The 23062-nt window shown below is 42.3% G+C and overlaps 1 protein-coding gene across 2 annotated transcripts in view; it reads left to right on the forward strand.

The window, feature by feature from the left end:
- LOC115470111 (centrosomal protein of 55 kDa-like) overlaps window positions 1-23062 on the forward strand; it is a 98605-nt gene that overhangs the window by 45761 nt on the left and 29782 nt on the right. For both annotated transcript variants that reach the window (XM_030203032.1, XM_030203033.1), the window contains exons 6-7: window positions 7267-7580; window positions 11539-11610. In XM_030203032.1, the coding sequence (XP_030058892.1) occupies window positions 7267-7580; window positions 11539-11610 (386 nt within the window). The remainder of the gene's footprint in view (window positions 1-7266; window positions 7581-11538; window positions 11611-23062) is intronic.

A 23062-nucleotide genomic window follows, 5' to 3' on the forward strand; every position in this document is an offset into this window, starting at 1 on the left:
CTGTTTGCTGGTAATATTCAGCTGTATATCTCTGTAGTAAATGGCTAATCTAGAACTGTAGTGTGTTTCAGTGTCTGTGGAAGGGTAGGGTAGCATAGATTAAACTAGTTTCTGTCCTTAAGTCAACAAGAGGTGCCGCTGTTGCATTTCTTCCAGTTGGTGCATAAAAAGACTTCAGCCAAAACAATTGGTCCATCTGAAAATGGATATTCACTTTTTTATTCTGATCAAATTATAGCCGTGATCACTCATCCCCAGATCTACAACAAATGTGCATGCATTGATCTCTGTCAGTCTGTGCATGACCCAAGTATTGAATTCCTCTCAGGAGGTCCTCTAGTGTTTCTTGGCTGACTATAGCAAGCTAGAAAGGCTGCCTTCAGTTGTGCTGCGTCAGTTCTATAGAACACATTGCTATCAGTTATTCACAATATAGCAAGTCCACTTACTTTTCAAAAGCAACTGATGGCATGGCTTTTCCAACAGGCTTTTTTCTGGTTATAAAGTTGCTGTTCAAGTGTTTTTTTTTTTTTTTTTTTACTATATTGTGTTATATGTAATAAGAATAATGCATCTGTGATTTTATGTGCACCTCTTGAGTTACAGTAAGGCAGTATATAGTGAAAAATAAATATTTGCTGGGCTGTTCTTCAGTTTTATTTTTTGTCATGGGATTGGGGGATAGGGGAGAGATATGCAGAAGGGAGAGCCATCATGGCAATCACCTAGGTCCTTATTGGTAGAACTGAGTGGTGTCACTGAGAAAGTGTTTTCCGTGGTTGGTATTTTTGAATAAAAAATTGAGCCGTTTCAAACCTCTATGTATATAGTCTGGTAACTTAACAGGATGGGTTTCAAGGAAAATCCCTTTGATGAGTGTTGGCTCTTGCCTGCAGTAACACAAGGTCTTGTGGACCGTTACTATGGGAGCTTGAGAAAAAGTTCTGAGGACCCACCCTTATGAGGAGGTGGTGCGCAGATGATCCTGGCATTTTGAAGATTATTCTCTGGGCCAGCGCTTATTCAGTTTGAAGACAGTTGGATAGAAAGTACTAAGTATCAGAAACTGCATTATAAGTTTTTATTGCACTTGTATATCCATCCCCATAGAGAGAAGAAATATGGATTATGCAACCATGGGCTTGTTTAAAATATTCAGCTTCAAATGCCTCATATAAACATTGTATGTGGGAGTGTCCTCAACTACAGACCTTCTGGACGGCTTTCTGGTGTGCCCCCGTAGATCTCTCCTGGATTTGATGGCATAGTGGAGGGAGGGCGTGGTATTTTCAGTACTCCTCTTGTGTAAAGCCTGTTTGATGGTGAAACGTTGCATATTGTTAAAGTGGATTGAAGCAGCCCCACCCACAGTGGCTCAATGGTGCAACCAGATGTTTGAGCTGCTTTGGATGGAGAAGATGACCGCATTCCTTAGGGGACGGGCTGCGAAGAAGAGATTTTTGAAGATTTGGGATCCCTATTTAGTGACCTTGCCACTGAGAGTCCGTCCTGTAATTTTAAATGACTTGGATGTTTCATAACTGAAGGACATAGGCGGAGCTGCCCTTTTTAGTGGTTGGGAGGACTTGGGTTTGGGAAACTGATAGACTGTGGAGTTTACCATATTCCTTGCATAGTGGGGGACAAGGTGGTGTACGTGGGGGGGGGGGGGGGGGGGGGGTGAAACAGAAGATTGATCTTTTAGTCATCATTTATCTTTGCGCTGTTGTACTATTTGCTACTTTGTATATTGAATTGGTTGTGGATGACTGAATAAAAATATTTAAACACAAGAAATTGAGCCATTTATGTTGTATGAGATAAATTTGAAGCACATGGTAAAAACTGCTGAAAAGAACTCCAGGATAAAATTATTTAAAGATAAAAATTGAGGGAAAGCTGGGAGAAAATGTTATTGTGTTTGAGTATCCCTCAGGGGTACCGTGAGGTCTAGCATTGTAAAAGAGAAGTAGTTCATTATCCATATTTGTGTGTTCTGTGTTTGTCACTCCAAAACACTGTCTCAATCAAGCTTTCCGTATAACTTTAGAAGTTATGGGTTATAGAAACTGCTGAGGAAAGTCACTGCAAGATTTAAGATTATTTAAAAACTAGTAAAAAAGGCCCGTTTCTGACACAAATGAAACGGGCGCTAGCAAGGTTTTCCTCGGAGTGTGTATGTTTGGGAGAGTGTATGTGAGAGTGACTGTTTGAAAGTCAGAGTGAAAGTGTGAGTGTGTGAGAGAGAGAGTGTGTTTGTGAGAGAGTGTGTGTGTGAGAATGAGAGTGTGTGCAAGTGTGTATGTGAGACACAGTGTGATAGAGAGTGTGTGTGTGTGCCCATCCATGCTCCTCTGTCCCCTGCCCCCTCCATTCATCCCTATCCAGCATTTTCCCTCTCTGCCTGAGGCCTGCCCTGCAATCCATATCCATCCATGCCCATTTGTCCCCTCCATTCATCCCTATCCAGCAATTCCCCTCTCCCTGAGTCCTGCCCTTCCAATCCATGCCCATCCATGCTCATCTGTCACCTGGCCCCTCCATTTTTCCCTATCCAGCATTTCCCCTCTCTGCCTGAGGCCTGCCCTGCAATCCATATCCATCCATGCCCATCTGTCCCCTCCATTCATCCCTATCCAGCAATTCCCTTCTCCCTGAGTCCTGCCTTTCCAATCCATGCCCATCCATGCTCATCTGTCACCTGGCCCCTCCATTTTTCCGTATCCAGCATTTCCCCTCTCTGCCTGAGGCCTGTCCTGCAATCCATATCCATCCATGGCCATCTGTCTCCTCCATTCATCCCTATCCAGCAATTCCCCTCTCCCTGAGTCCTGCCCTTCCAATCCATGCTCCTCTGTCACCTGGCCCCTCCATTCATCCCTATCCAGCAATTCCCCTCTCTGCCTGAGGCCTGCCCTGCAATCCATATGCATCCATGGCCATCTGTGCCCTCCATTCATCCCTATCCAGCAATTCCCCTCTCCCTGAGTCCTGCCCTTCCAATCCATGCCCATCCATGCTCATCTGTCACCTGGCCCCTCCATTTTTCCCTATCCAGCATTTCCCCTCTCTGCCTGAGGCCTGCCCTGCAATCCATATGCATCCATGGCCATCTGTGCCCTCCATTCATCCCTATCCAGCAATTCCCCTCTCCCTGAGTCCTGCCCTTCCAATACATGCCCATCCATGCTCATCTGTCACCTGGCCCCTCCATTTTTCCGTATCCAGCATTTCCCCTCTCTGCCTGAGGCCTGTCCTGCAATCCATATCCATCCATGGCCATCTGTCTCCTCCATTCATCCCTATCCAGCAATTCCCCTCTCCCTGAGTCCTGCCCTTCCAATCCATGCTCCTCTGTCACCTGGCCCCTCCATTCATCCCTATCCAGCAATTCCCCTCTCTGCCTGAGGCCTGCCCTGCAATCCATATGCATCCATGGCCATCTGTGCCCTCCATTCATCCCTATCCAGCAATTCCCCTCTCCCTGAGTCCTGCCCTTCCAATCCATGCCCATCCATGCTCATCTGTCACCTCCCCCCTCCATTTTTCCCTTTCCAGCATTTCCCCTCTCTGCCTGAGGCCTGCCCTGCAATCCATATCCATCCATGGCCATCTGTCCCCTCCATTCATTCTTATCCAGCAATTCCCGTCTCCCTGAGTCCTGCCCTTCGAATCCATGCCCATCCATGCTCATCTGTCACCTGGCCCCTCCATTTTTCCCTATCCAGCAATTGCCCTCTCTCCCTGAGGCCTGCCCTGCAATCCATTTCCATCCATGCCCATCTGTCCCCTCTATTCATCCCTATCCAGCAATTTCCCTCTCTCCCTGAGTCCTGCCCTCCCAATCCATGCCCATCCATGCTCCTCTGTCCCCTGCCCCCTCCATTCATCACTTTCCAGCAATTGCCCTCTCTTCCTGAGCCCTGCCATCCCAATCCATGCCCATCCATGCTCCTCTGTCCCCTGCCGCCTCCATTCATCCTTTTGCAGCAAGTCCCCTGTCTCCCTTTCATGACCCCCCTTGCATCCATGCTCCTCTCTCTCCCATGTCCCAGCCTGGGCCGCCCTCTTCTCCCCCCCCCCCCCTTCGCATCCATGCTGTCGTTTCTCCCCTGCCCTCCCGCTCCCATTGTTGTTCTTTAGTGGCCACCCTCTTCTCTCCCCCCAACATGGTTGTTTTGTTTTTTTTTTTCTTGTTTTTAAATTTACCTCCGTGCCGGTTCCGGCAGCGAAGCGTCAGGGAAGGAGGCGGCGCTCCCGACGTCTAGGTTTCCCTTCGCTGTGTTCCGCCTTCTTTTGACGTCATCCTTGACGTCAGAAGAAGGCGGAACACAGCGAAGGGAAGGCTAGACGTCGAGAGCGCCGCCTCCTTCCCTGACGCTTCGCTGCCGAGCGTTGCGATTGGTTGAGTGTCATTGCTCCGCCCTCGACGTCATCACGTTTGACGCGTGGGCGGGGCAGACACAATGCGATCTCACCCCCTTCACTTTAGAATGTTGGCTAACAGAGGCTTCATTAGAACGTTGGAGGTGCGTTTTATATAGAGAGATAACTACAAAGGTGTCTGGCTGATACCTGGGGAAAAGTTGATTATTCAACAATTAAAAAATTACTCTATACCAGGGTTCTCAACCCAGTTCATAGGACATTCCCAGCTAGTGGAGTTTTCAAGATTACCTCTCGTGCATATTCATTTAAGATTTCACACAAGGAGGTAGCATATGCAAATCTCTCTTGCATTTTCATTGTGTATATTCTGAAACAAACTCCTTTTTAAATGCATTTTGAATGTTTTTTTTTAGACACAATGTGAAAAATGTGCTAGAATTTGAAGACTTTTGGAATGCACTGTAGCCTTTTTTTAAATATAAATTCTGACTACAAAGTTAATGTCTTATGCAAATGACTTACCCTTAGCTTGCCAGGCCAATGAATTTCAGGACATTGAGCAAACACTCACTGAAATTTGCATATTCTGGGAGTCTATTTCCAAAAATGGCAGCTTCACCCAAATGCTATTAGGACAGTAATTTATGTGGTTAAATAGACACAGGATGTAAAGTTAAGTTCAAAATCCAAGACTGCTATAGCTCTTGAATGAGACATCTGATCCTGTACTTAAACCCTAATGTGTAGACACACTCCCACGTGATACAACAGAGTTAGCTAACATCTGTAAACAAGGAATCTTCACCTGTATCTATGTATGCTGACAGAGAATATGTGAATAAAATTCTAGATAGATGGTGTCATTTATGCAAAGGGGAAATGCTTTTTTGCAGACATGAGTTTCATATGGGCTAATTTGTTTCTAAGAAGCCTCTATTCAATCAAGCTGCTCATTTCTACCAACCACAGATAGATGTTGGCATACTTATAGCAAATAACTCTGGATTGTGTGTTTTAAGATTAATTCTCAGTCCTGGGTCTAGTCCCAGTAGTTCTTTTTGCAACCCAAGTGCTGAATGATGATATGTGTAACCACTTGGCATACAAAGAAATCCTGACAAATTAACAGGTATTGACATAGTATGCCCATTATCCATATTCATGTGTTCTGTGTTGCTGTATTTTGCACCATGGACTAAATTCATGTTTTTCCTGAAGAAAGGTGTGCTGAAACCTAAACTCATGCGGTAGAGAAGAGGGTCAAAAGTATACAAAACAGCAGGAAAAAAGCACAAAAGCCTTGGGATTGGAACAAACAAGGATTTTTTTTTTTAATTGTGTGGGTCCATACAATAAAGAACCCTTGTTTGTTCCAATCCTGAGGGCCTTTTATGCTTTTTGTTTTTTTCTGAAACCTAAAATCAAACAGCTGTTAAGGAAAAAATGAGTATGTGTACATGTGTATTTATGTATAGGAGTCAACTTTACAAAGTGATTGGAGGTGCTGAATTAGCACAAGTTATTCATTCCTGGACACAGTGAGAGTTGGCTCATTATTGGGAGTACTCAAACACCCATTGCACCCACCCTGTTTATATGTGGATGTATATGTATGTTTCTCTATAGTCTCCTAATCCTATGGCATCATTAATTCTCTGTGGATAATTCCTTCAATCCCCAAACTCTAGTTTACTACACCTTATGCAGCAACAGCAGGAACTTCCTGCTGTCTAACTTATCTTTATCTGCCTGCCTTTATCACTTTTCCAGTTGCTTGGCCCTGAATCTTTTTGCTCTGCTTTGGAACATCCTAACACTGAACCATTGCACCTTTGCTTTTTTGAGATTTGTTTCCATCTGTCTGTACAGGTAGGGTGTGCATCAGTGTGTATGCATACCTTTCCGTTCTCACTCTCCCACATGTCCGACTACTCCTGTTGTCTTGCTCAATAAATAGGGAAGAAGAGAGAAGAGGAGCAATGCAAGAGTGTGGTGAAGGCTTAGCTGTGTGCCACAAACCAGGACATGAAGATGGATTGTGCCATTGCTGGTGTCATTTGGGTTTGGGTGGGGCTACAGATCCTCAGGTATTAGGCCATAGGAAAGGAGAGGTACTGTAGGTTTGACTTTTTTTTATTAGCTGTTTCAGGAGTACCCCCATCCATTCTGGATTTCAGGTTATCCATTGTAATCTTCCTGTCCTGTTGCCCCTTAGGAGGGGAAAACACTTCAGCCTTCGGAGATAACTCCTTGGCTGGCATAAGAGAGACAATCAGACTTAGATAGACGCTTCAAATAAAGTTTTTATTGGTATTTCTCTAAGTCAGTACAAAACGTGATTGTTCCCTCTGGAGCAATTTTTGTCCCACAGCCAGCAAGATGTTCAGGCTAGGCTAAGGTACAAGGCTGCTCAGATTGGCTTTCTCATTCTGCACTTATTTACTGTTATACATTTTATTTCTTCTATTCTGTTACTCTTTCTCACCATAATGAATACTTGTGAGAGATTTGTGTGCATCAGAGCAGATACAGCCTGCTGGACACTAATGAGAAACCATTGGCAAAGGTTTGGAATGTGACAAGTCTGAGCCTTTGACTGCTTATTACCTCTGTGTTTGTTTGAAATCTCCTGCGTTAGCAGGCTATGGGCCTGATTTCTCTGTTCTATACTATTGGGGAAATCAATTTAACTGAAATGACACGGTTATTCCATGCCTTTCGAAAAGAATTAGTTTCAGCTGTCAGAAAAGAGGCCTTGATACCAAGTGAGCAAGATGTTGCTTCTATTTTCTCTTTTCATGAAGATTTTGGGGAAACATGTTTGCTGAGCTTTTGAATGTCCACTTTCTATGTCACCTTTTTTTCCTCTCATAACAGGTCAGTCAGAAGAGAAACAAAAATACTTTGATAAGCTTTTAATGATTGCAAAGCAAGATTTGGAAGCAGAAAGAAAAAAAACAGTCCAGCTGGGTTCTGAGCTCACGGAATGGAAAAAGAGGTATGAGGAGAAGAAAAAGGAAGTGATGGATCTAAACATTCAATTACAATTGTACCAGGATGGCAGCAGGCAGCACAGAGAAGAAGAGAGAAAACATCTAGTAGATAAAGTGCAAAAGCTGAAGATGGAGCTGGAAATATCAAGAGAGCGACTTGAAGAAGAAAAGAAGCGGGCTTCAGATTTTTCTTCTCAGGTAGATCTTGGCTTTGTTACCCAAACTTTTTTATAGGAGTATTTTTAAGGAACCATGAAGCACAGATTCAAATCTTGCTTCTTCCACTGCTTGTGATTGCCTCAGATGTCCACTTAGTTTGTAAGATCTTTGGGAAAGGGACATATTGTACCTGAACACTTATCACCGCTGTACGGCACTGTGGATGTACTGTAGCGCTATAGACATTTATTGGTGTAGCTTATATTAAAAACTTAGCAGCACCAAATTGTTTCCTTTTGAATGATGCATTTATAAACTGCCATAACTTTCTTCCTTTATTTTTTAATCTCTGTCACGCAATGTATGTGAAATGCCTCTGCCTATAAGCTGTAAACAAGTAATCCCTATCACTCAGTTTTTATAGGTCATGATTTTTGTAGCCCATATATCTCCTTTCAGCCATCTGTGCTCTGTAGCCTTTCTCCACAGAGGAGTTTCTCTATTTTGTTTTATTATTTTTGTATAGTTCATATACATGTGCTATACCATACATCTCTTTCCATTCTATTGCACCAAATAGTAGATTTTTTGAACATCCCATTACTCCATCCCTGGGTGATAATGATTTTAGGGTTTTCAGTTTATTGCATATATTTGCACTAAGTAAAACTTAGTGGTTACATATACTCTGTTCATTTTCCCAACCTACTACAATTTGCTTTCTTACCAGAAATGATTGTGTTAGGGGTTTGGTCAGGAAATTCTACTTTGCTCAATGGTGTTTCGGAGAGCTTAAAGTCCTGTACCTGAGCTTAAAGGTGTGTGAAGTGACTTACCCAAGGTCACAAAGGAAAGCCAGCAAGGTTTGAATCCTGCCTTCTTCAGTTCTTAGTGTTCTTCTCATACCTCTGGGTGGCTACTTCAGTTGATTGCGGATCTTTCAATACTTGTAAAAGCCCAAAGACAAATTCCTTTTCATTCTGCTGGACCAGTCCTGACCAGTGAGTTTTGTACTTCTACCACCATATGGAGGTAAAAAAATAAGATACTGTCCAGTGACACCAGCATGAGAAGTTATGCAGGCTAGAACTTGTCGGTATTTCTCTATCTCCAGCAGATAATGCATGTTGGACTAGTACAGCTGGATTCTTCAACTTAAGCCTGATTCCTGAGGTCATAGTTTACATCCTGTGGCCCAGTGGTAGAGTCCATTGTCTCCAGGTTGTTTCACAGACCTCTCTCTGGTCGTTTTTGGCCCTCTGTTGCCTTGAGCTTTAGCTTACAGGCTTTCACGCATTGGTTTAGCTGGCACAGGTTCCTCAGTGCCCTTGCCAGCAGAGATGTGTAGGCCCCTGGCTGCCCCCCCCCCCCAACCTCCTAGCAGAACCTCTATGTGAGAGGCTCTGGATCAGTCCTGAAATCCAACTTTGTTAGGGTTTACCTGAATGCAAGTGGAGTTTATCATATAGTGTTGTTGCCCAACTGATGAAAGCTCCCTCTGAGCCATTTAATACCTGCCATCTGCTGTTGGTTACTTCATCTTGCAGAGTTAGTGAGCTCCAGGCTCTAGTAACAGATCCACCTTACATAAAAGTTTTCAGCATAAGTGGTTCTGTGTGCCCATCCAAATTCCTAAGATAGTGTTAGAATTCCATCTTAACCAGTCAATCCTGCCAACCTTTTTTTCCTAAGCCACATGCCCACAAATGTGGCTTGAGCCTCGGCCTTCTATCTTGAGTGGGCCAAAGCCCATAGAAAGTCCTCCCATCTTTGTTTCTTTTGACCCTAACAGGATGGGGGCTGCTGTCAGCATATACACATTCTCTAGTTGGTTAGCAGACTGTATTTTCTTCACTTATGTTTAGGCACGCTTGTCTCTTGTAGGTTATGTCACAGCTCACTATGTCAGAGCTGTGGCGGTGTTGGTAGTCCACTTGAAGTCGGCATCCAGAGAAGAAAGTTTTGCAAGAGTGCACCTTTAGACTTTGATCCACACATTCACTTCCACTATTGTCTAGAACAATACTCCTGTCAAGAAAGTATGTTTGGCCAGTCAGCCCTCCAGAATCTATTTCAGGTTTAGAATACAACCCCAACCCCTCTAGGCACTTTTCTTTCAGTTCAGGCTGCATTCCTAAAAAAGAGAGAGACTTTCAGGCTTATTTTCTAAAGAGAAGGACGCCCATCTTTCTACACTAATCGGAAGATGGGTGTCCTTTTCACATGGTCGCCCAAATCGGCATAATCAAAAGCCGATTTTAGGCGTCCCCAACTGCTTTCCGTTGTGGGGACAGCCAAAGTTCACGGGGGCGTGTTGGAGGCTTGGCGAAGGCGGGACTTGGCCGTGCCTAACACATGGGTGTCCTCGACCCATAATGGAAAAAAAAAGGGCGTCCCTAACAAGCATTTGGACGACTTTACCTTGTCCTGTTTTTCTTACGACCAGGGCACAAAAAGGTGCCTGAACTGACCAGATGACCACTGGAGAGAATCGGGGATCACCTCCCCTTACTCCCCCAGTGGTCACCAACCCCCTCCCACCCTCAAAAAACAACTTTCAAAATATGTCATGCCAGCCTCTATGCCACCCTCAAATGTCATACTCAGGTCCATCGCAGCAGTATGCAGGTACCTGGATCAGTTGTAGTGCGTGCAGTGCAATTCAGGTAGGCGGACCCAGGCCATTCCCCCCCCCCCCCCCACCTGTTACACTTGTGGTGATAAATGTAATAAGTAGTAGTAGTAGTAGCAGCCCTCCAAAACCACCAGAAACCCACTGTACCCACATCTAGGTTACCCCCTTCACCCGTAAGGGCTATGGTAGTGGTGTACAGTTGTGGGTAGTGGGTTTTGGGGAGAGTTTGGGGGGGCTCAGCACACACGGTAAGGGAGCTATGTACCTGGGAGCAATTTCTGAAGTCCACTGCAGTGCCCCCTAGGGTGCCCGGTTGGTGTCCTGGCATGTCAGGGGGGGACCAGTGCACTACGAATGCTGGCTCCTCCCACAACCAAAGGGCTTGCATTTGGTCGTTTCTGAGATGGGGGTCCTAAGTTTCCATTATCGCCGAAAATCAGAAACGACCAAGTCTAGGGACGACCATCTCTAGGGGTAACCTAAATGTCAGGATTTGGGCGTCCCCAACTGTATAATCGAAACGAAAGTTGGCCGCCTATCTTGTTTCGATAATATGGTTTTCCCCACCCCTTCACTGGGACGTTTTGCGAGGACGTCCTCAGCAAAACTTGGCCGTCCTTTTTCGATTATGCCCCTCTCTGTATGCTTGTAAAATAAGGCTTGTTTTGAAAAACAAATATGGTATTTGCTTGTTGCAGCACCTCTGTTCTATTTTCCTTTTTATCTATTGAAAGTACCTTATAGCTGAGGAGTCCCAGATATGAGGATTCAGCAATCCTACTTGTTCTTGGAGAAAAGTTAACTTACCTATAGCAGGTGTTCTCCAAGGATTGCAGGATAGGAATCCTCACAAATCACCCTACTTCCCAAGGAGTTATATTCTAAAAGCTTGCAGTAACGTGAGGAGCCACCATGTGACAGCAGCAGGTGGGAACAGACGTACAAGTATAGTGAGGCACTCTTGAAAAAGTGATGGAGAAGACTTCCTGCATGGGCTTCATCAGATATCACCCATATATGAGGATTTCTATCCTGCTGTCCTTGAAGAACACCTGCTACTGGTAAGTAAACATTTTTGCTCTCCACATCCTCTTCCTACTCTCCTACCTTCCAGATTAATCACTTCATGCTCCTATTTCAGTGCCTCCTTATAGTAGTAATTCAGAGTAGATCTAATTCTTTGCCTCTAAGTAGTGTCAGCTTTATTCTGTTGGTAGCTTGCAGATTGTTGCTAATTAGCTGCCTTTTACTTTGATATATTCCCCTGTTTTATGATATGTTCATTCAACACATTTGCATTGTTGCTTAAAGGTAAGCAGACCTCACTTCCATGTTAAGTATCCATTTATTTCTATATTATAGGTTCAAATTCTTCAGAAATCTTTACTAAAACAGCAGGAAGAGCAAAAAATGATTGCTGTGTTGGAGAAACAGGTACTTTTTATAGGAAATTATTTTTATCATGTCTATTTTAAGCATGAGAATTATTTTCTTTCTTGAAATGCCTGTTTATGGTAATTAATTTAGAATATGGGATGTTGAACAGATTTTTAGATGACTGACTTTCTTTGTAGCATCTGGATATGGTGCTCCAAAGGAGAATGGTGTCTGTTACTGGATGGTGGGGTGTACCTACACACTCTGTCGCAAACATGTTCCCCACACGGTACTTCTGCTGTGAATGGATGTACAAGGATGCAGCGAGAAGTCAGTGGGATTTTAAGGAGCAACAAATTGATAGAGGAGGGAAAAGGTGAATACTGGTCACGGGTAACAAAATTGATAGAGGCAGGTAGTACATTAAAGACTAACCAATATATTGAGGCCTGAGCTATCAAGGACCAGAGTCCTTTTCATCAGATCCTGAGCTTCACTTCATGAACAGAATCGGCCCCAGCACAGATCCCTGAGGCACTCCGCTACTCACCTTTCCCTCATTCGAGCAAATTCCATTAACCACCATCCTCTGGCATCTGTCAACCAGTTCCTAATCCAGTTCACCACATTGGGTCCTATCTTCAGCTTGTCAAGTTTATTCAAGAGCCTCCTGTGAGGAACCTTGTCAAAGGCTTTGCCGAAATCTAAGTAGATTACATCTATCGCATGTCCTTGATTCAATTCCCTGGTCACCAAGTCAAAGAATTCAATGAGATTCGTTTGGCACGATTTACCTTTGGTAAAACCATGTTGTCTCGGATCTTGCAACTTATTGGATTCCAGGAAATTACCTATCCTTTCCTTCAGCATCGCTTCCATTACTTTTCCAATAACCGAAGTGAGGCTTACCGGCCTGTAGTTTCCAGCGTCTTCCCTATCACCACTTTTGTGAAGAGGGACCACATCCACTGTTCTCCAATCCCACGGAACCTCCCCTGTCTCCAAGGATTTATTAAACAAATTTTTAAGAGGACCTGCCGGAACCTGTCTGAGCTCCCTCAATATTCTGGGATGGATCCTGTCCGGTCTCATGGCTTTGTCTACCTTTAGACTTTCAAGTTGTTCATAACCGTTCTGTTCCGTGAATGGTGTTATATCCGCTCCGTTCTCATATGTACTTTTGCCAGTCATTCGTGGTTCTTCTCCAGGATTTTCTTCAGTAAAAACAGAAGTATTTGTTTAGCACATTTGCTTTTTCTTCATCATTATCCACATAGCGGTTCGCATCATCTTTCAGTCTCACAGTTACATTTATATATATATATATATATATCTCATACATGTAACACAAGTGACCTGAAGTTTGTGCTGCTGCTGCCACCACTGCTAATGAACGTTTATTCCAAACAAATTAATTCCCCGAGGACAAACAGAATGTAATCTTCTTACTACTGGGTGATGTCATCTAATGGAGCCCAGTTGTGAGAGTGCTGTCCAGTGCTTTTTCTAGAAACCTTTGGAAGCAATGCGCCTTTTATGGGACTACCTCAGTCTTTATTTTCCCTGAGTGTCCCACACATCTCGCAGCTCTTTTTTTTTTTTTTTTTGCATTTTACAACTATACATTTGGTAAGGAAAAGCACAATTTAGAAATAGAACAAAAAAATAAAGAAAACTTTCAGCTGGGATTTCTTCTGCACCACGAGTCTATACCAAATGTCTAGAAGTAGCTGGTAGAATAAATCAACTCACTTCTAGGGGGAGGAATAGATAGTGGATGATATGGATGGACAAACTAGATGAGCCATATGGCCTTTATGTGCCATCATTTTCTATTTTTCTATATAATACAAGAAAAGTCCTACTTAGACCTCAATACTGAGAGAAGAAGAGAAAAAAAATCCTTAAAGCTATAGGGCTTGTTCCCCACCCCCACCCCCCCAAAAAAAAAAAGAACAGAGGAAAAAGAAAACTGAATGGAGTGCTCTTTCACATATTCACAGAGTACCCGCAGGCTGCTCCTTGGGACCCTTTTACCCTGGGGTCAAAGTGGGAAGCTCCAGTCTTTTAGTCTCTACTAGAAATTGGAGTTGACCCAGATCAAAGAAAATTATCTTACTGAAGAAATAACCACACATTTGCAATGGAAATGTATTATTTTTGCATTTTATTATTTCAAGAATGCATAGATGGTTTCAGTTTTATTCAATTGGTTAATACCACAGAATACCATGGGGACGGGGACAGAGCCTGCAGAGACGGGGACAAACTTTGTCCCTGTGTCATTCTTTACTTTGAAGGCTGTTAATGAATTGGACAGTTATTTATGTTTGAGTAATGCAGACAACAATGTTTTGAATTTTTTGGAAAAGCAAGCAAAAGTGCTGACCACAACTGGCAAAATTTGCATGGTGCATCCTGTACATTCCTGCTACCAGCACATCTTCTGGGAAAACATTTTCTATTGCAGGAAGGACTGTGGAAGACAAGAGACATAGACTGAATCCTGAGATTGTTGATGACTTATTATTCAATCACAGATTTAAAAAAATCATAACAGTGATTTGTAGGGCATATTTCTCCCCTGCTAGGGCGTACATACCCCTGGACTTTTTAATATGGTGGATTTTGGTTCCCTGGGGTAGTAGAAGTCAGCTAGTGTTTGGGTTGGAAGGGTCAAGGGTGGTGGTGGGGAGAGGAAGGTTATTATAGTTGCTCATTGTTGTTTTCTATTTGTGATTTATAAACAGTTGCACAGAATATTCCTTTTTATGCTTTAATAAAAAGATTTAAATATAAAATCATAAGTGTTTGAGGCTTCTGCAAATGAGGACTGAGCCTCTAATCATCAACAAGGTAATATTTTGGATTTAAATTTTGTGACACAATCCTTATATTCGAATATGGTTTCCATTGTTAATCTTTCGATTTAGTGGTCTGATCATTATTTTGTTATAATTTTAAATTTCAAATTAATTCATCTTAAGTTTCTATAGGAAGGAAATTTACTAAGTCACTTTGAAATAGCAAGTGGTAGATGTTGATTTAGGTAAAATAGTAACTCCTTTTATGCTATCTTTCTCAGATTTGGTTTTAGAAGGAGGGGCAAATTCCTGGTTTGATATGTTGGATAAAATAACTAGTGAAATATTAGATTTCCAAATGATCTCCAAGTCTTATAGAGAAACTGTAAAATGGTACCACCAAGGGTTATCCCTTTTGAAGCATCAAGTACAACAGCTAGAATGGAAATAGAGAAAGATCCGTCCACTGAATGAAAAATTAAATGTTGGGATATTACTAGGTATTGCCATTCAGAAATTTAAAGAATAAAAAATTAATAAGAACTTGGAAGAGGTTGGTAAAAATACCCATATACTCTAAATTAGTTTCAGATTTTTTTCTTTGTCATCTTGTCTTGAAGTGTTTAATGAATCGTTAAGTTGTCTAAGGTTTTCTGATTTTTTTTTTCTTTTGAAAAAAAATTAATTTATTTGATTCCCGTTAATGACTCCTCACAGGTTTCACAAACAGCTGATTATTCATCTGATGGTAGTCTCCTGTGTAGAGACTTGTCAGGAATGTTTTGAGGTGTCTGAACAAGCTGTATTTTTAAATCTTGTCATGGAATTAATTCCTCATCTATTGTTTTAGATATTCTCTTTCCCTGTTCTAAGTCAGTGTAGTAAAGTGTTCTTGCCATTTATCACTCATCTAATTAATGTTTCTCTGAGTGAGGAATTTGTTCCCGATAATTTGAAGAGCAGTTATTACCTCAGTTCTGAGGAAGGGAAAAAGGGTAGATGGAGGTTACTCCCGTTTTTGTCCCATTTCAAATCTGTCGTTACTGAGTAAAGTTTTGGAAAAGATTGTGTTGGATCAGTTATCGGAATTTATTGAAAGAAATCAAGTTTTGCATGAGCGTCAATCTGGTTATATACGTAGCCACAGTACCATATCTCTCTTGTCATCTATAACTAATGAGGAACTAGTAAAAGCTGAATCAGGGCTTTTGATGCCCTTTCTGTTCAACTTGATTTGAGTACCACTTTTGATACTGTGTCCCATTTTAAGTTGCTTGATTATTGAGAATCTTAGGGCTCTATTCAACTGTAATGAAGTGGTTTACTTCTTACTTGTGTATTCGTTCACAAATGGTAGTTTGGAATCAGGACATTTCTTTGTCAAAAGTTAGAGGTGTTCCTCAGGGATTACGTCTATCTATCACCCTTATTATTTCATTTGTACTGGGCTTCCAAGATGTTACATTTGAATAATGTGCACGCCTGATTTAGTGTCCTAACCTTAGCAGCCGATCCTTTTAGTTTCTTTTTAACCATTTTCCTCATTTTATTATAGTCGCTCTTCAGCACTGTCTATCCCCCTTCAGATAATACCCCTTCTTACCCCAAATCATCCCCCTTCAATATTCTCTCTGTTCATCTCCCCCCCTGCATTCACATTGTTACCTCCCTCAGTAGTTCATCCCATACCATGCCATATGTTCCCCTACCCAGTCTCCCCTAGCTCATCACCTCTTCCACATATCCCCATGCTTTCTGTTATCCCCACATGTCCTCCTAACCACTTTTTGTCTCCAGCTGTCCTCCTCCCATACACACTCATCCACTACACCCTTATCTCCCTCCCACCTGTCCCATACCCCTTGTCTCTTCGAGATTATCTCCCCTTCCATACATGTTCTGCTTATCCAATGATTCCTCTCCCATTTTCTTGTTCTCCCAGTATCTTCCTCATCTTATCTACCCAAACTCTCTCTTTCCTGGCACTGTAGTTGGGTGATCCAGCTCTCCCTGCTTTGATCACACGCTGAAAGAATGTGGTCTTTGAAATCCTAAACTGTTTTTACGAGAACAGCACAGTATTTTCTTCATCACTGATTGCACACTAGAAGAGTCGTGTGGCAGCTGCTGAGTTTGGACCAGGACTCCACGTCCCCACCTCAAGGCAAATTCTGGGTAGGACAAGGTAAATTCTGTGGCTTTGGGGCATTCTGTGCAACTACACATTTCAGAATTTGTGAAGTATTCCCTCACAAGTAGACATTGAACCAGCCACAGTGCAATGGAAAAGTTGTGTTGGGGGTTGCATTGGGCTGGGAAGGAAAAGTTACAAGAATTATTGTGGGTGCAGGGGCTCTGGTGGGGCTGTGCTGCCCAGAATTGTTGGCAGTAGTAAAGTTAAGAGCAATGCATACACAGTGTATATCACCAAATAGATGACATAGACATAATGGAGGGAAATTTCAAAACTTCAATGCACAAATGTAACCAGAGCCCAATGTGGCCATATTTTGCTTATACGGCTGTGTCAGGGACAGCTGTTAAACATAAAAACAAACATCACTAAACAGATAAGGTAAAAGCAAATCATAATACATAAAATCATAACAAAATAATAATAAATCATACATGAAAAATTAATAAATATAAATACACATATAAATAATATAAATAACATTATAAATAATAAATATACACCAATACCACTTTGTATTTCTTATTCCGGAAATGGCATACTGTAAGCCACATTGAGCCTGCAAAAAGATGGGAAAATGTGGGATACAAATGCAACAAATAAATATGCATTATTGTAATCATAAAATGTAAAATATTCACGTGCTTGTGTAATGGCACTTCTCTGAGGACAAACAGGCCTTTCTGTGTTCTCTCCCTCATACTATGCTACATACTTGAACGATGTTCAGGGTCCAAGGTAGGCAAAGCCTTTGGGTACCCAAGGCTTTAAAAGGCTCTATCTGTGCAGGCACCCAGATCGTCAACACCAGCACCTCCCAAGGTGTCAGTGTTGAGGTCATGGTATGCTTTCCTCCTTTTGTACATTGGGAGAGGAAGCCTCCCTGGTGTCTGTGGGCACGACTTTACCTCTGGGCTTTTTGGAGCATGGACATCGTTCCATAAGGTCGAGGATGGTGCGCAGACTCAAATCTCCTGATCGTCAGTATGAGGAAGAGTCTAATTGGGACCACTCTTGAGAGTCAGATGAGGATCCACATTACTTCTTGGAGGAGGAGTCATATGGTATCCCATCTGAATCCTCACCTCCTCAAATCTCCTCCAGAGGTGCTCTCTCTCTCATCAGTTTTGTCAGGGAGATGACTGCGGCTGTCCCATTTAAGTTGGAGTCGGAGGAGGAGTCCAGGGCGGAGATGTTATATGTTCTCAGCTATAAGTCTCCTCCTATGGAAAGGGGTCACTGTGCCATTTCACCCTATCCGTAAGAATGCTCTGTTGAAGAACTGGGAGTCTTCTGAGAGTGGGGCACCCCCTCGGTGGATCTTTTCACCACTCATCTCAACAGCAAGGTCCCTTAGTTCTGCTCTAGGCTCAGGTCACACGCAGACTAGCGTCAGATGCCTTCCTCCTGCACTGGGGGCAAGGTCTTCTGTATGCATATCCTCCCATTCCTCTCATAGAGAAGACTTTGCTGAAACTCGGGCAAGATTGGGACACCATGATTCTAATCGCTTCTTACTGGCGACGGCAGATTTGGTTCCCTCTTCTGGAGTTGCCCTTCGAAGATACGTGGAAATTGGAATATTTTCCAACCCTTATCATCCCAACCTCCAATCGCTGGCCCTCATGGCTTGGATGTTGAGAGCGTAGAATTTGGATCCCTCGACTTTCTGGAGGGTATCTCCCGTACCTTGCTGGCTTCCAGGAAATATCCAACTAAGAGATGTTACACTTTTAAATGGAGAAGGCTTGCTGTCTTGTGTGACGTTTTCGAGACTCAATTATTCATGCTTTCTTATTTTCGATGAGCCTTGTAGCTAGGGATTCCCACATGTGAGAACAGGAAGGCCTGCTTGTCCTCTGAGAAAACAAAGATATTTACCTGTAGCTAATGTTCTCAGAGGACAGCAGGCCAACTGTTCTCACATACCCTCCCACCTCTCCTAGGAGTTGTCTTTAGTATGGGCTTTTTGCTTTTTCACCTGACTGGAGAACCTGTGCTCCCGCATCAGGCGGGAAGGCACCAGTGCATGCGCAGTGGGACGCTCCTAGAAAATTCTACACTGTAATCTAGGCAGCATCTGAACTGTTCTCTGTCAGGATGATGTCACCCACATGTGAGAATAGTTGACCTGCTGTCCTCAGAGAACACTAGCTACAGGTAAGTATCTTTGCTTTCCTCTACATATTCAAAGCTTGACTCAACAGTACATGCAAATTTTTTATATAGTGTACATTAACAAATAGAATGGTGGCACAACTGCTTAAAAAATAAAATGCACAAACATCAGCCATACAAGTATCAATGTTTCAAGAATACAGTCAGAGATATAGGTGACAGACATGAATATTACAGCCGTGTCTAGCGTCTTTATGCTTATATAATAGCAAATGTCTTCATAGTGCCTTAACTAGAGCAGTACATGTTGGTGATTCATGCAGTGTGCTTCTTTGAAAAGGATCTAACTGAAACAATGAATTTGATCAAGTAGATGCTGGCTCCTTCCTAGGGGGGAATGAAATCACATTTGCTTCCCTCTAGTAAAAGAAATGGGCAAATCTGAAATCCAAAGTCACAGTTTAAGTAAAAATCATTTAACCAAAGTATCAACAGGCTTAGAAGCAAAAAAAAAAAAAAAAAAGTGTTACAGTGGAACTCTGCTATAACCCGCTTATAATGTGATCATGGCCTGACTCCCTTTTGTTTGCATACAGTTCCTCTGTCAGCAATGTCTAGCTACATCGGGATGGGGCCCTCTCCCCTTCCCTACATGAAAAGCACTGCAGTCAATGTCTAGCTACGCTGGGGTGAGCCTGGGCCCATCCCTTTGTGCTTAAGATGAACTCTATGCGGCTGAAGGCTGCCCCTCAGTGTGAATGTCCCCATGGAGAATAGTGGAAGTCTTTCACTACTCAGGAAAAGTTGTCTGTAGTCAATCAGCTGAAGTCTGGCAAGCAACAAAAACAGCTGACCAAAGAGCTTGGTATTGATGAATCTACTCTAAGAGGGTAGAAGAAAGAAGAAGAAAAGCTTGTGAGCCGTGATGGTAACTCAAGGTGGTGTACAATAAGAATAAATCAAACATGAGCAATAGACAATTGTAGCAGTGAAAACATTCAGATAACAATACAAAGTATGGCATAGTATACTACTTTCAATGCCAACACAATAAGTAATATAGCATTTTTAATTTACAGTGTAGGGTATAAGCAAAGATGGAACATATAGATAGTTAAGAGAGTAGGAGGAGTTAGAAAATAAGGTGACTAATTTAAAGAAAGGTGCACATGAGGTCAGAGATTGTTAAATATGATCTCAGCTAGAGAGATAGTTAAATATTATCTCAGCTAGGGTAGGAGTGGATAAACATGTCCTGCTGAAGTATGTGCATCCCATGTCACTCCTTGTGTGTGTCAGTGAGAATAGCAAGTTAGTTACTTCTTCCATTAAAGGCCTGGTTGAAGAGCCTGTGGAGCCTTTAAGGGAGTACATTCCAGAGTGTGGGGGCTACTCCAGAGAAGGCTCACTTGCGGGTATCACATCGTATAATGTCTTTTGGAGAGGGTGTGGTTAGAGATACTCCTTGGGAAGACCTTAGTGTCCTTGGAGGTGTGTAGAGTATCATCCTATTCTTCAGTACTTGGGACCATTTCCTTTAAGGTCCTTGAAGATCAGACTTAGTTTTAAATTTAGCCCTGTATTGTACTGGTAGCCAGTGAAGGTTTTGCAAAAATGGCGTGATGTAGTCACATTGCTTGCAACCTTCTGTTAGTCTTGCTGCAGCGTTCTGAATTAGTTGGAGCTGGTGCAGGCCCTTTGTAGTCAGACAGTTGTAGAGTGCATTGCAGTAATCCAATCTTGATTTTATCATGGCATGCACAATTGGGATAAGATTTACCTTCGCAATGTAAGGAGAGAGGCAGCATACAGTAGCTGCCACAAATAGTAGAAGTAGCTCTTGAAGGTTGCTTGGATTTGGGGAATCAGAGTAAGTGTTGAATCTAACTGCATTCCAAGGTTCCTGACTTGTGATTTGAGGGGGAGTTCATACTTCTCAAAAGAGATTTTGATGTCAGGTATTATCCAGTTGTGTTAGGGACCTAGAGAAGCTCAGTTTTACTTGGGTTCAGGCAAGGTTTGTTGTGTTTAGACCATTCCTGAATTGATGTTAGACAGGTAATCAGTTTATTCAGGGCTGTAGGTAAGTCAGGTTCAATGGATATGAGTAGCTGCACATCATCTGCGTAGATGTAGAACTGAGTGTCCATTGACCGATTCAGCTCAGCTAGTGGCTTGAGGTAGATATTGAACAGAATAGTGACAGTATCGCTCCTTGTGGTACCCCACAGGTCAGTGCCCATGGTGACGATGAGTTGCTGCCAAATATTATGGATTGTTGCCTGCCTGATAGGATCTGAACCAAGCAAGTACTGTTCCATTGATACCTGTTTCTGTCAGTCATGCTAGCATGATATCATGATCCACAGTGTCAAAAGCTGCTGAGAAATCTAGCAGTACGAACACCTAGGCGAATCCCCTGTCTCAATTTCTGTGAAGATCTAGTAGGGATACGAGGACTGTTTCTGTTCAGATTGACATGGATATAGTCAGTTTCTCTCTTCTAGCCAGTCACTGAGTTGAACACAGACTGTTCTGTAAGTTTTCCTAGAAATGGGAATTTGGATACTGGCCGGTAACTTTCAAGGTTGTCCTGGTCAAGGTTGTTTTTCTTAAGCAAAAGGTGAACCACTGCCTTTTTAATGCTGTTGATAGTTGCCAATCTACAAAAATACAACTTTGGATGTCCAACTCCTGGACCAGGGTATTATTTCAGTGTTTGAAAGCAAACTACTAATGTGAATTGATTGAGGATGGTGGTAGATAACACTGCTACAGTTGGTGCTGCACTGGCATCACTCAGCCCTGAAAGAAGTTTGCCACCTCGGTGGAAAGGCCTGGGATGCTATCTCAGCAACTTGCATTGAGTGATGTTGGATGAAGGGGTTGGATCAGTATTCCCTTCATTGATAATGGATGAGGATAATATCCATGAGGAAGGGTTTTTTTTGGCTTGTCTTCAGAGGACATGTGGTTAGCTGAAGAAACATTAAAAAACTTTTGGAACATGTGCATAATGATATCCTGAATTGGGTTCTAATTGATAATGAGTGCTTCACTTACAAGCATGTGACTGATGAAGAAATTGTGGCAAATGTGCAGCAAAGGTCACATGTATGCCATCAGAAGATAACGCTGACTATGAGGAAGATGACAATGTTGCTCTTCCTCCTTCAAAAGTGTCAGAGGCTATAGAACATCTTACGGTAAGTTTGAGATGACTAGAAACCCAGGACATGGACAGCATCAAAATTTTACAGCTATTAAACATTCTTGATTTTGCAAGAAGCCAACAGTTTGCTTTAAGAAAACAGACCATGCTAGATAAGTTTCTGTACTAGTACAGTATTATACAATATGTTTCATTAACATTGTACAAACAAAAAAAACAGCACCACGGGCCTTTAAAAATGGAACACAGTTCTTTAATGAATGAGCCTTGACAAAAAGACCCGACACGGGCCGTGTTTCGGTGACTAGCACCTGCGTCAGGGGTCACAGTGATGACGTGGAAAACTTGGGGAATAACTCGAATATATTCCTCTACAATATATTATTCCTTACCCCACGTCTCATGTAGTAAAAGCTACAAAGCACCAAGGCACTTTTACTTTCTGATACAGAAAGTGAAAGTGCCTTGGTGCTTTGTAGCTTTTACTACATGAGACGTGGGGTAAGGAATAATATATTGTAGAGGAATATATTCGAGTTATTCCCCAAGTTTTCCACGTCATCACTGTGACCCCTGACGCAGGTGCTAGTCACCGAAACACGGCCCGTGTCGGGTCTTTTTGTCAAGGCTCATTCATTAAAGAACTGTGTTCCATTTTTAAAGGCCCGTGGTGCTGTTTTTTTTGTTTGGACTTTAGTTTGTACTTTGTTCCCTCTCTTTTGTTATATTTCATTAACATTGTACTGCATATATGCAGTGGTTCAACCATAATGCTCACAGTTGTGTGAATGCTGTCTTGGTCTGTAGCAAATCTTTTCAGTAGATCAATTTTTGGTTCAATTGTCTTCATGTTCCATTGACCCCGCATTTAATGCAGTGATATTTTATGGATCTCAACATCGCATTATAACGCGGTTCCACTGTACTTATAGCCAGCAGGTTGTGCTTCTAGTTTCACCAAACAAAGAAAGCATCCTAATTTGATGTGCAAGCAAGTTTATGAGAGCTGCTAAAAAGGTCAAAGGTTCCATCTGAATAAGAACTTTAAAACTAATTTTTAAAAATCCTTCAATGATGTTTAATGATGATAATGAATTTAAGCAATCCTGAATAAATGTTCTCTGGCCCTCATGATATTGTTCATTCAGATGTCCAATACGAAGGCTGAAAGATTAAAAGGATAGTTAAAATTTTTAAAAGATCATGAAATTAAGAAGATTA

This window comes from Microcaecilia unicolor, chromosome 5 (genome assembly GCF_901765095.1).
Source record: "Microcaecilia unicolor chromosome 5, aMicUni1.1, whole genome shotgun sequence".
NCBI lineage: Eukaryota > Metazoa > Chordata > Amphibia > Gymnophiona > Siphonopidae > Microcaecilia > Microcaecilia unicolor.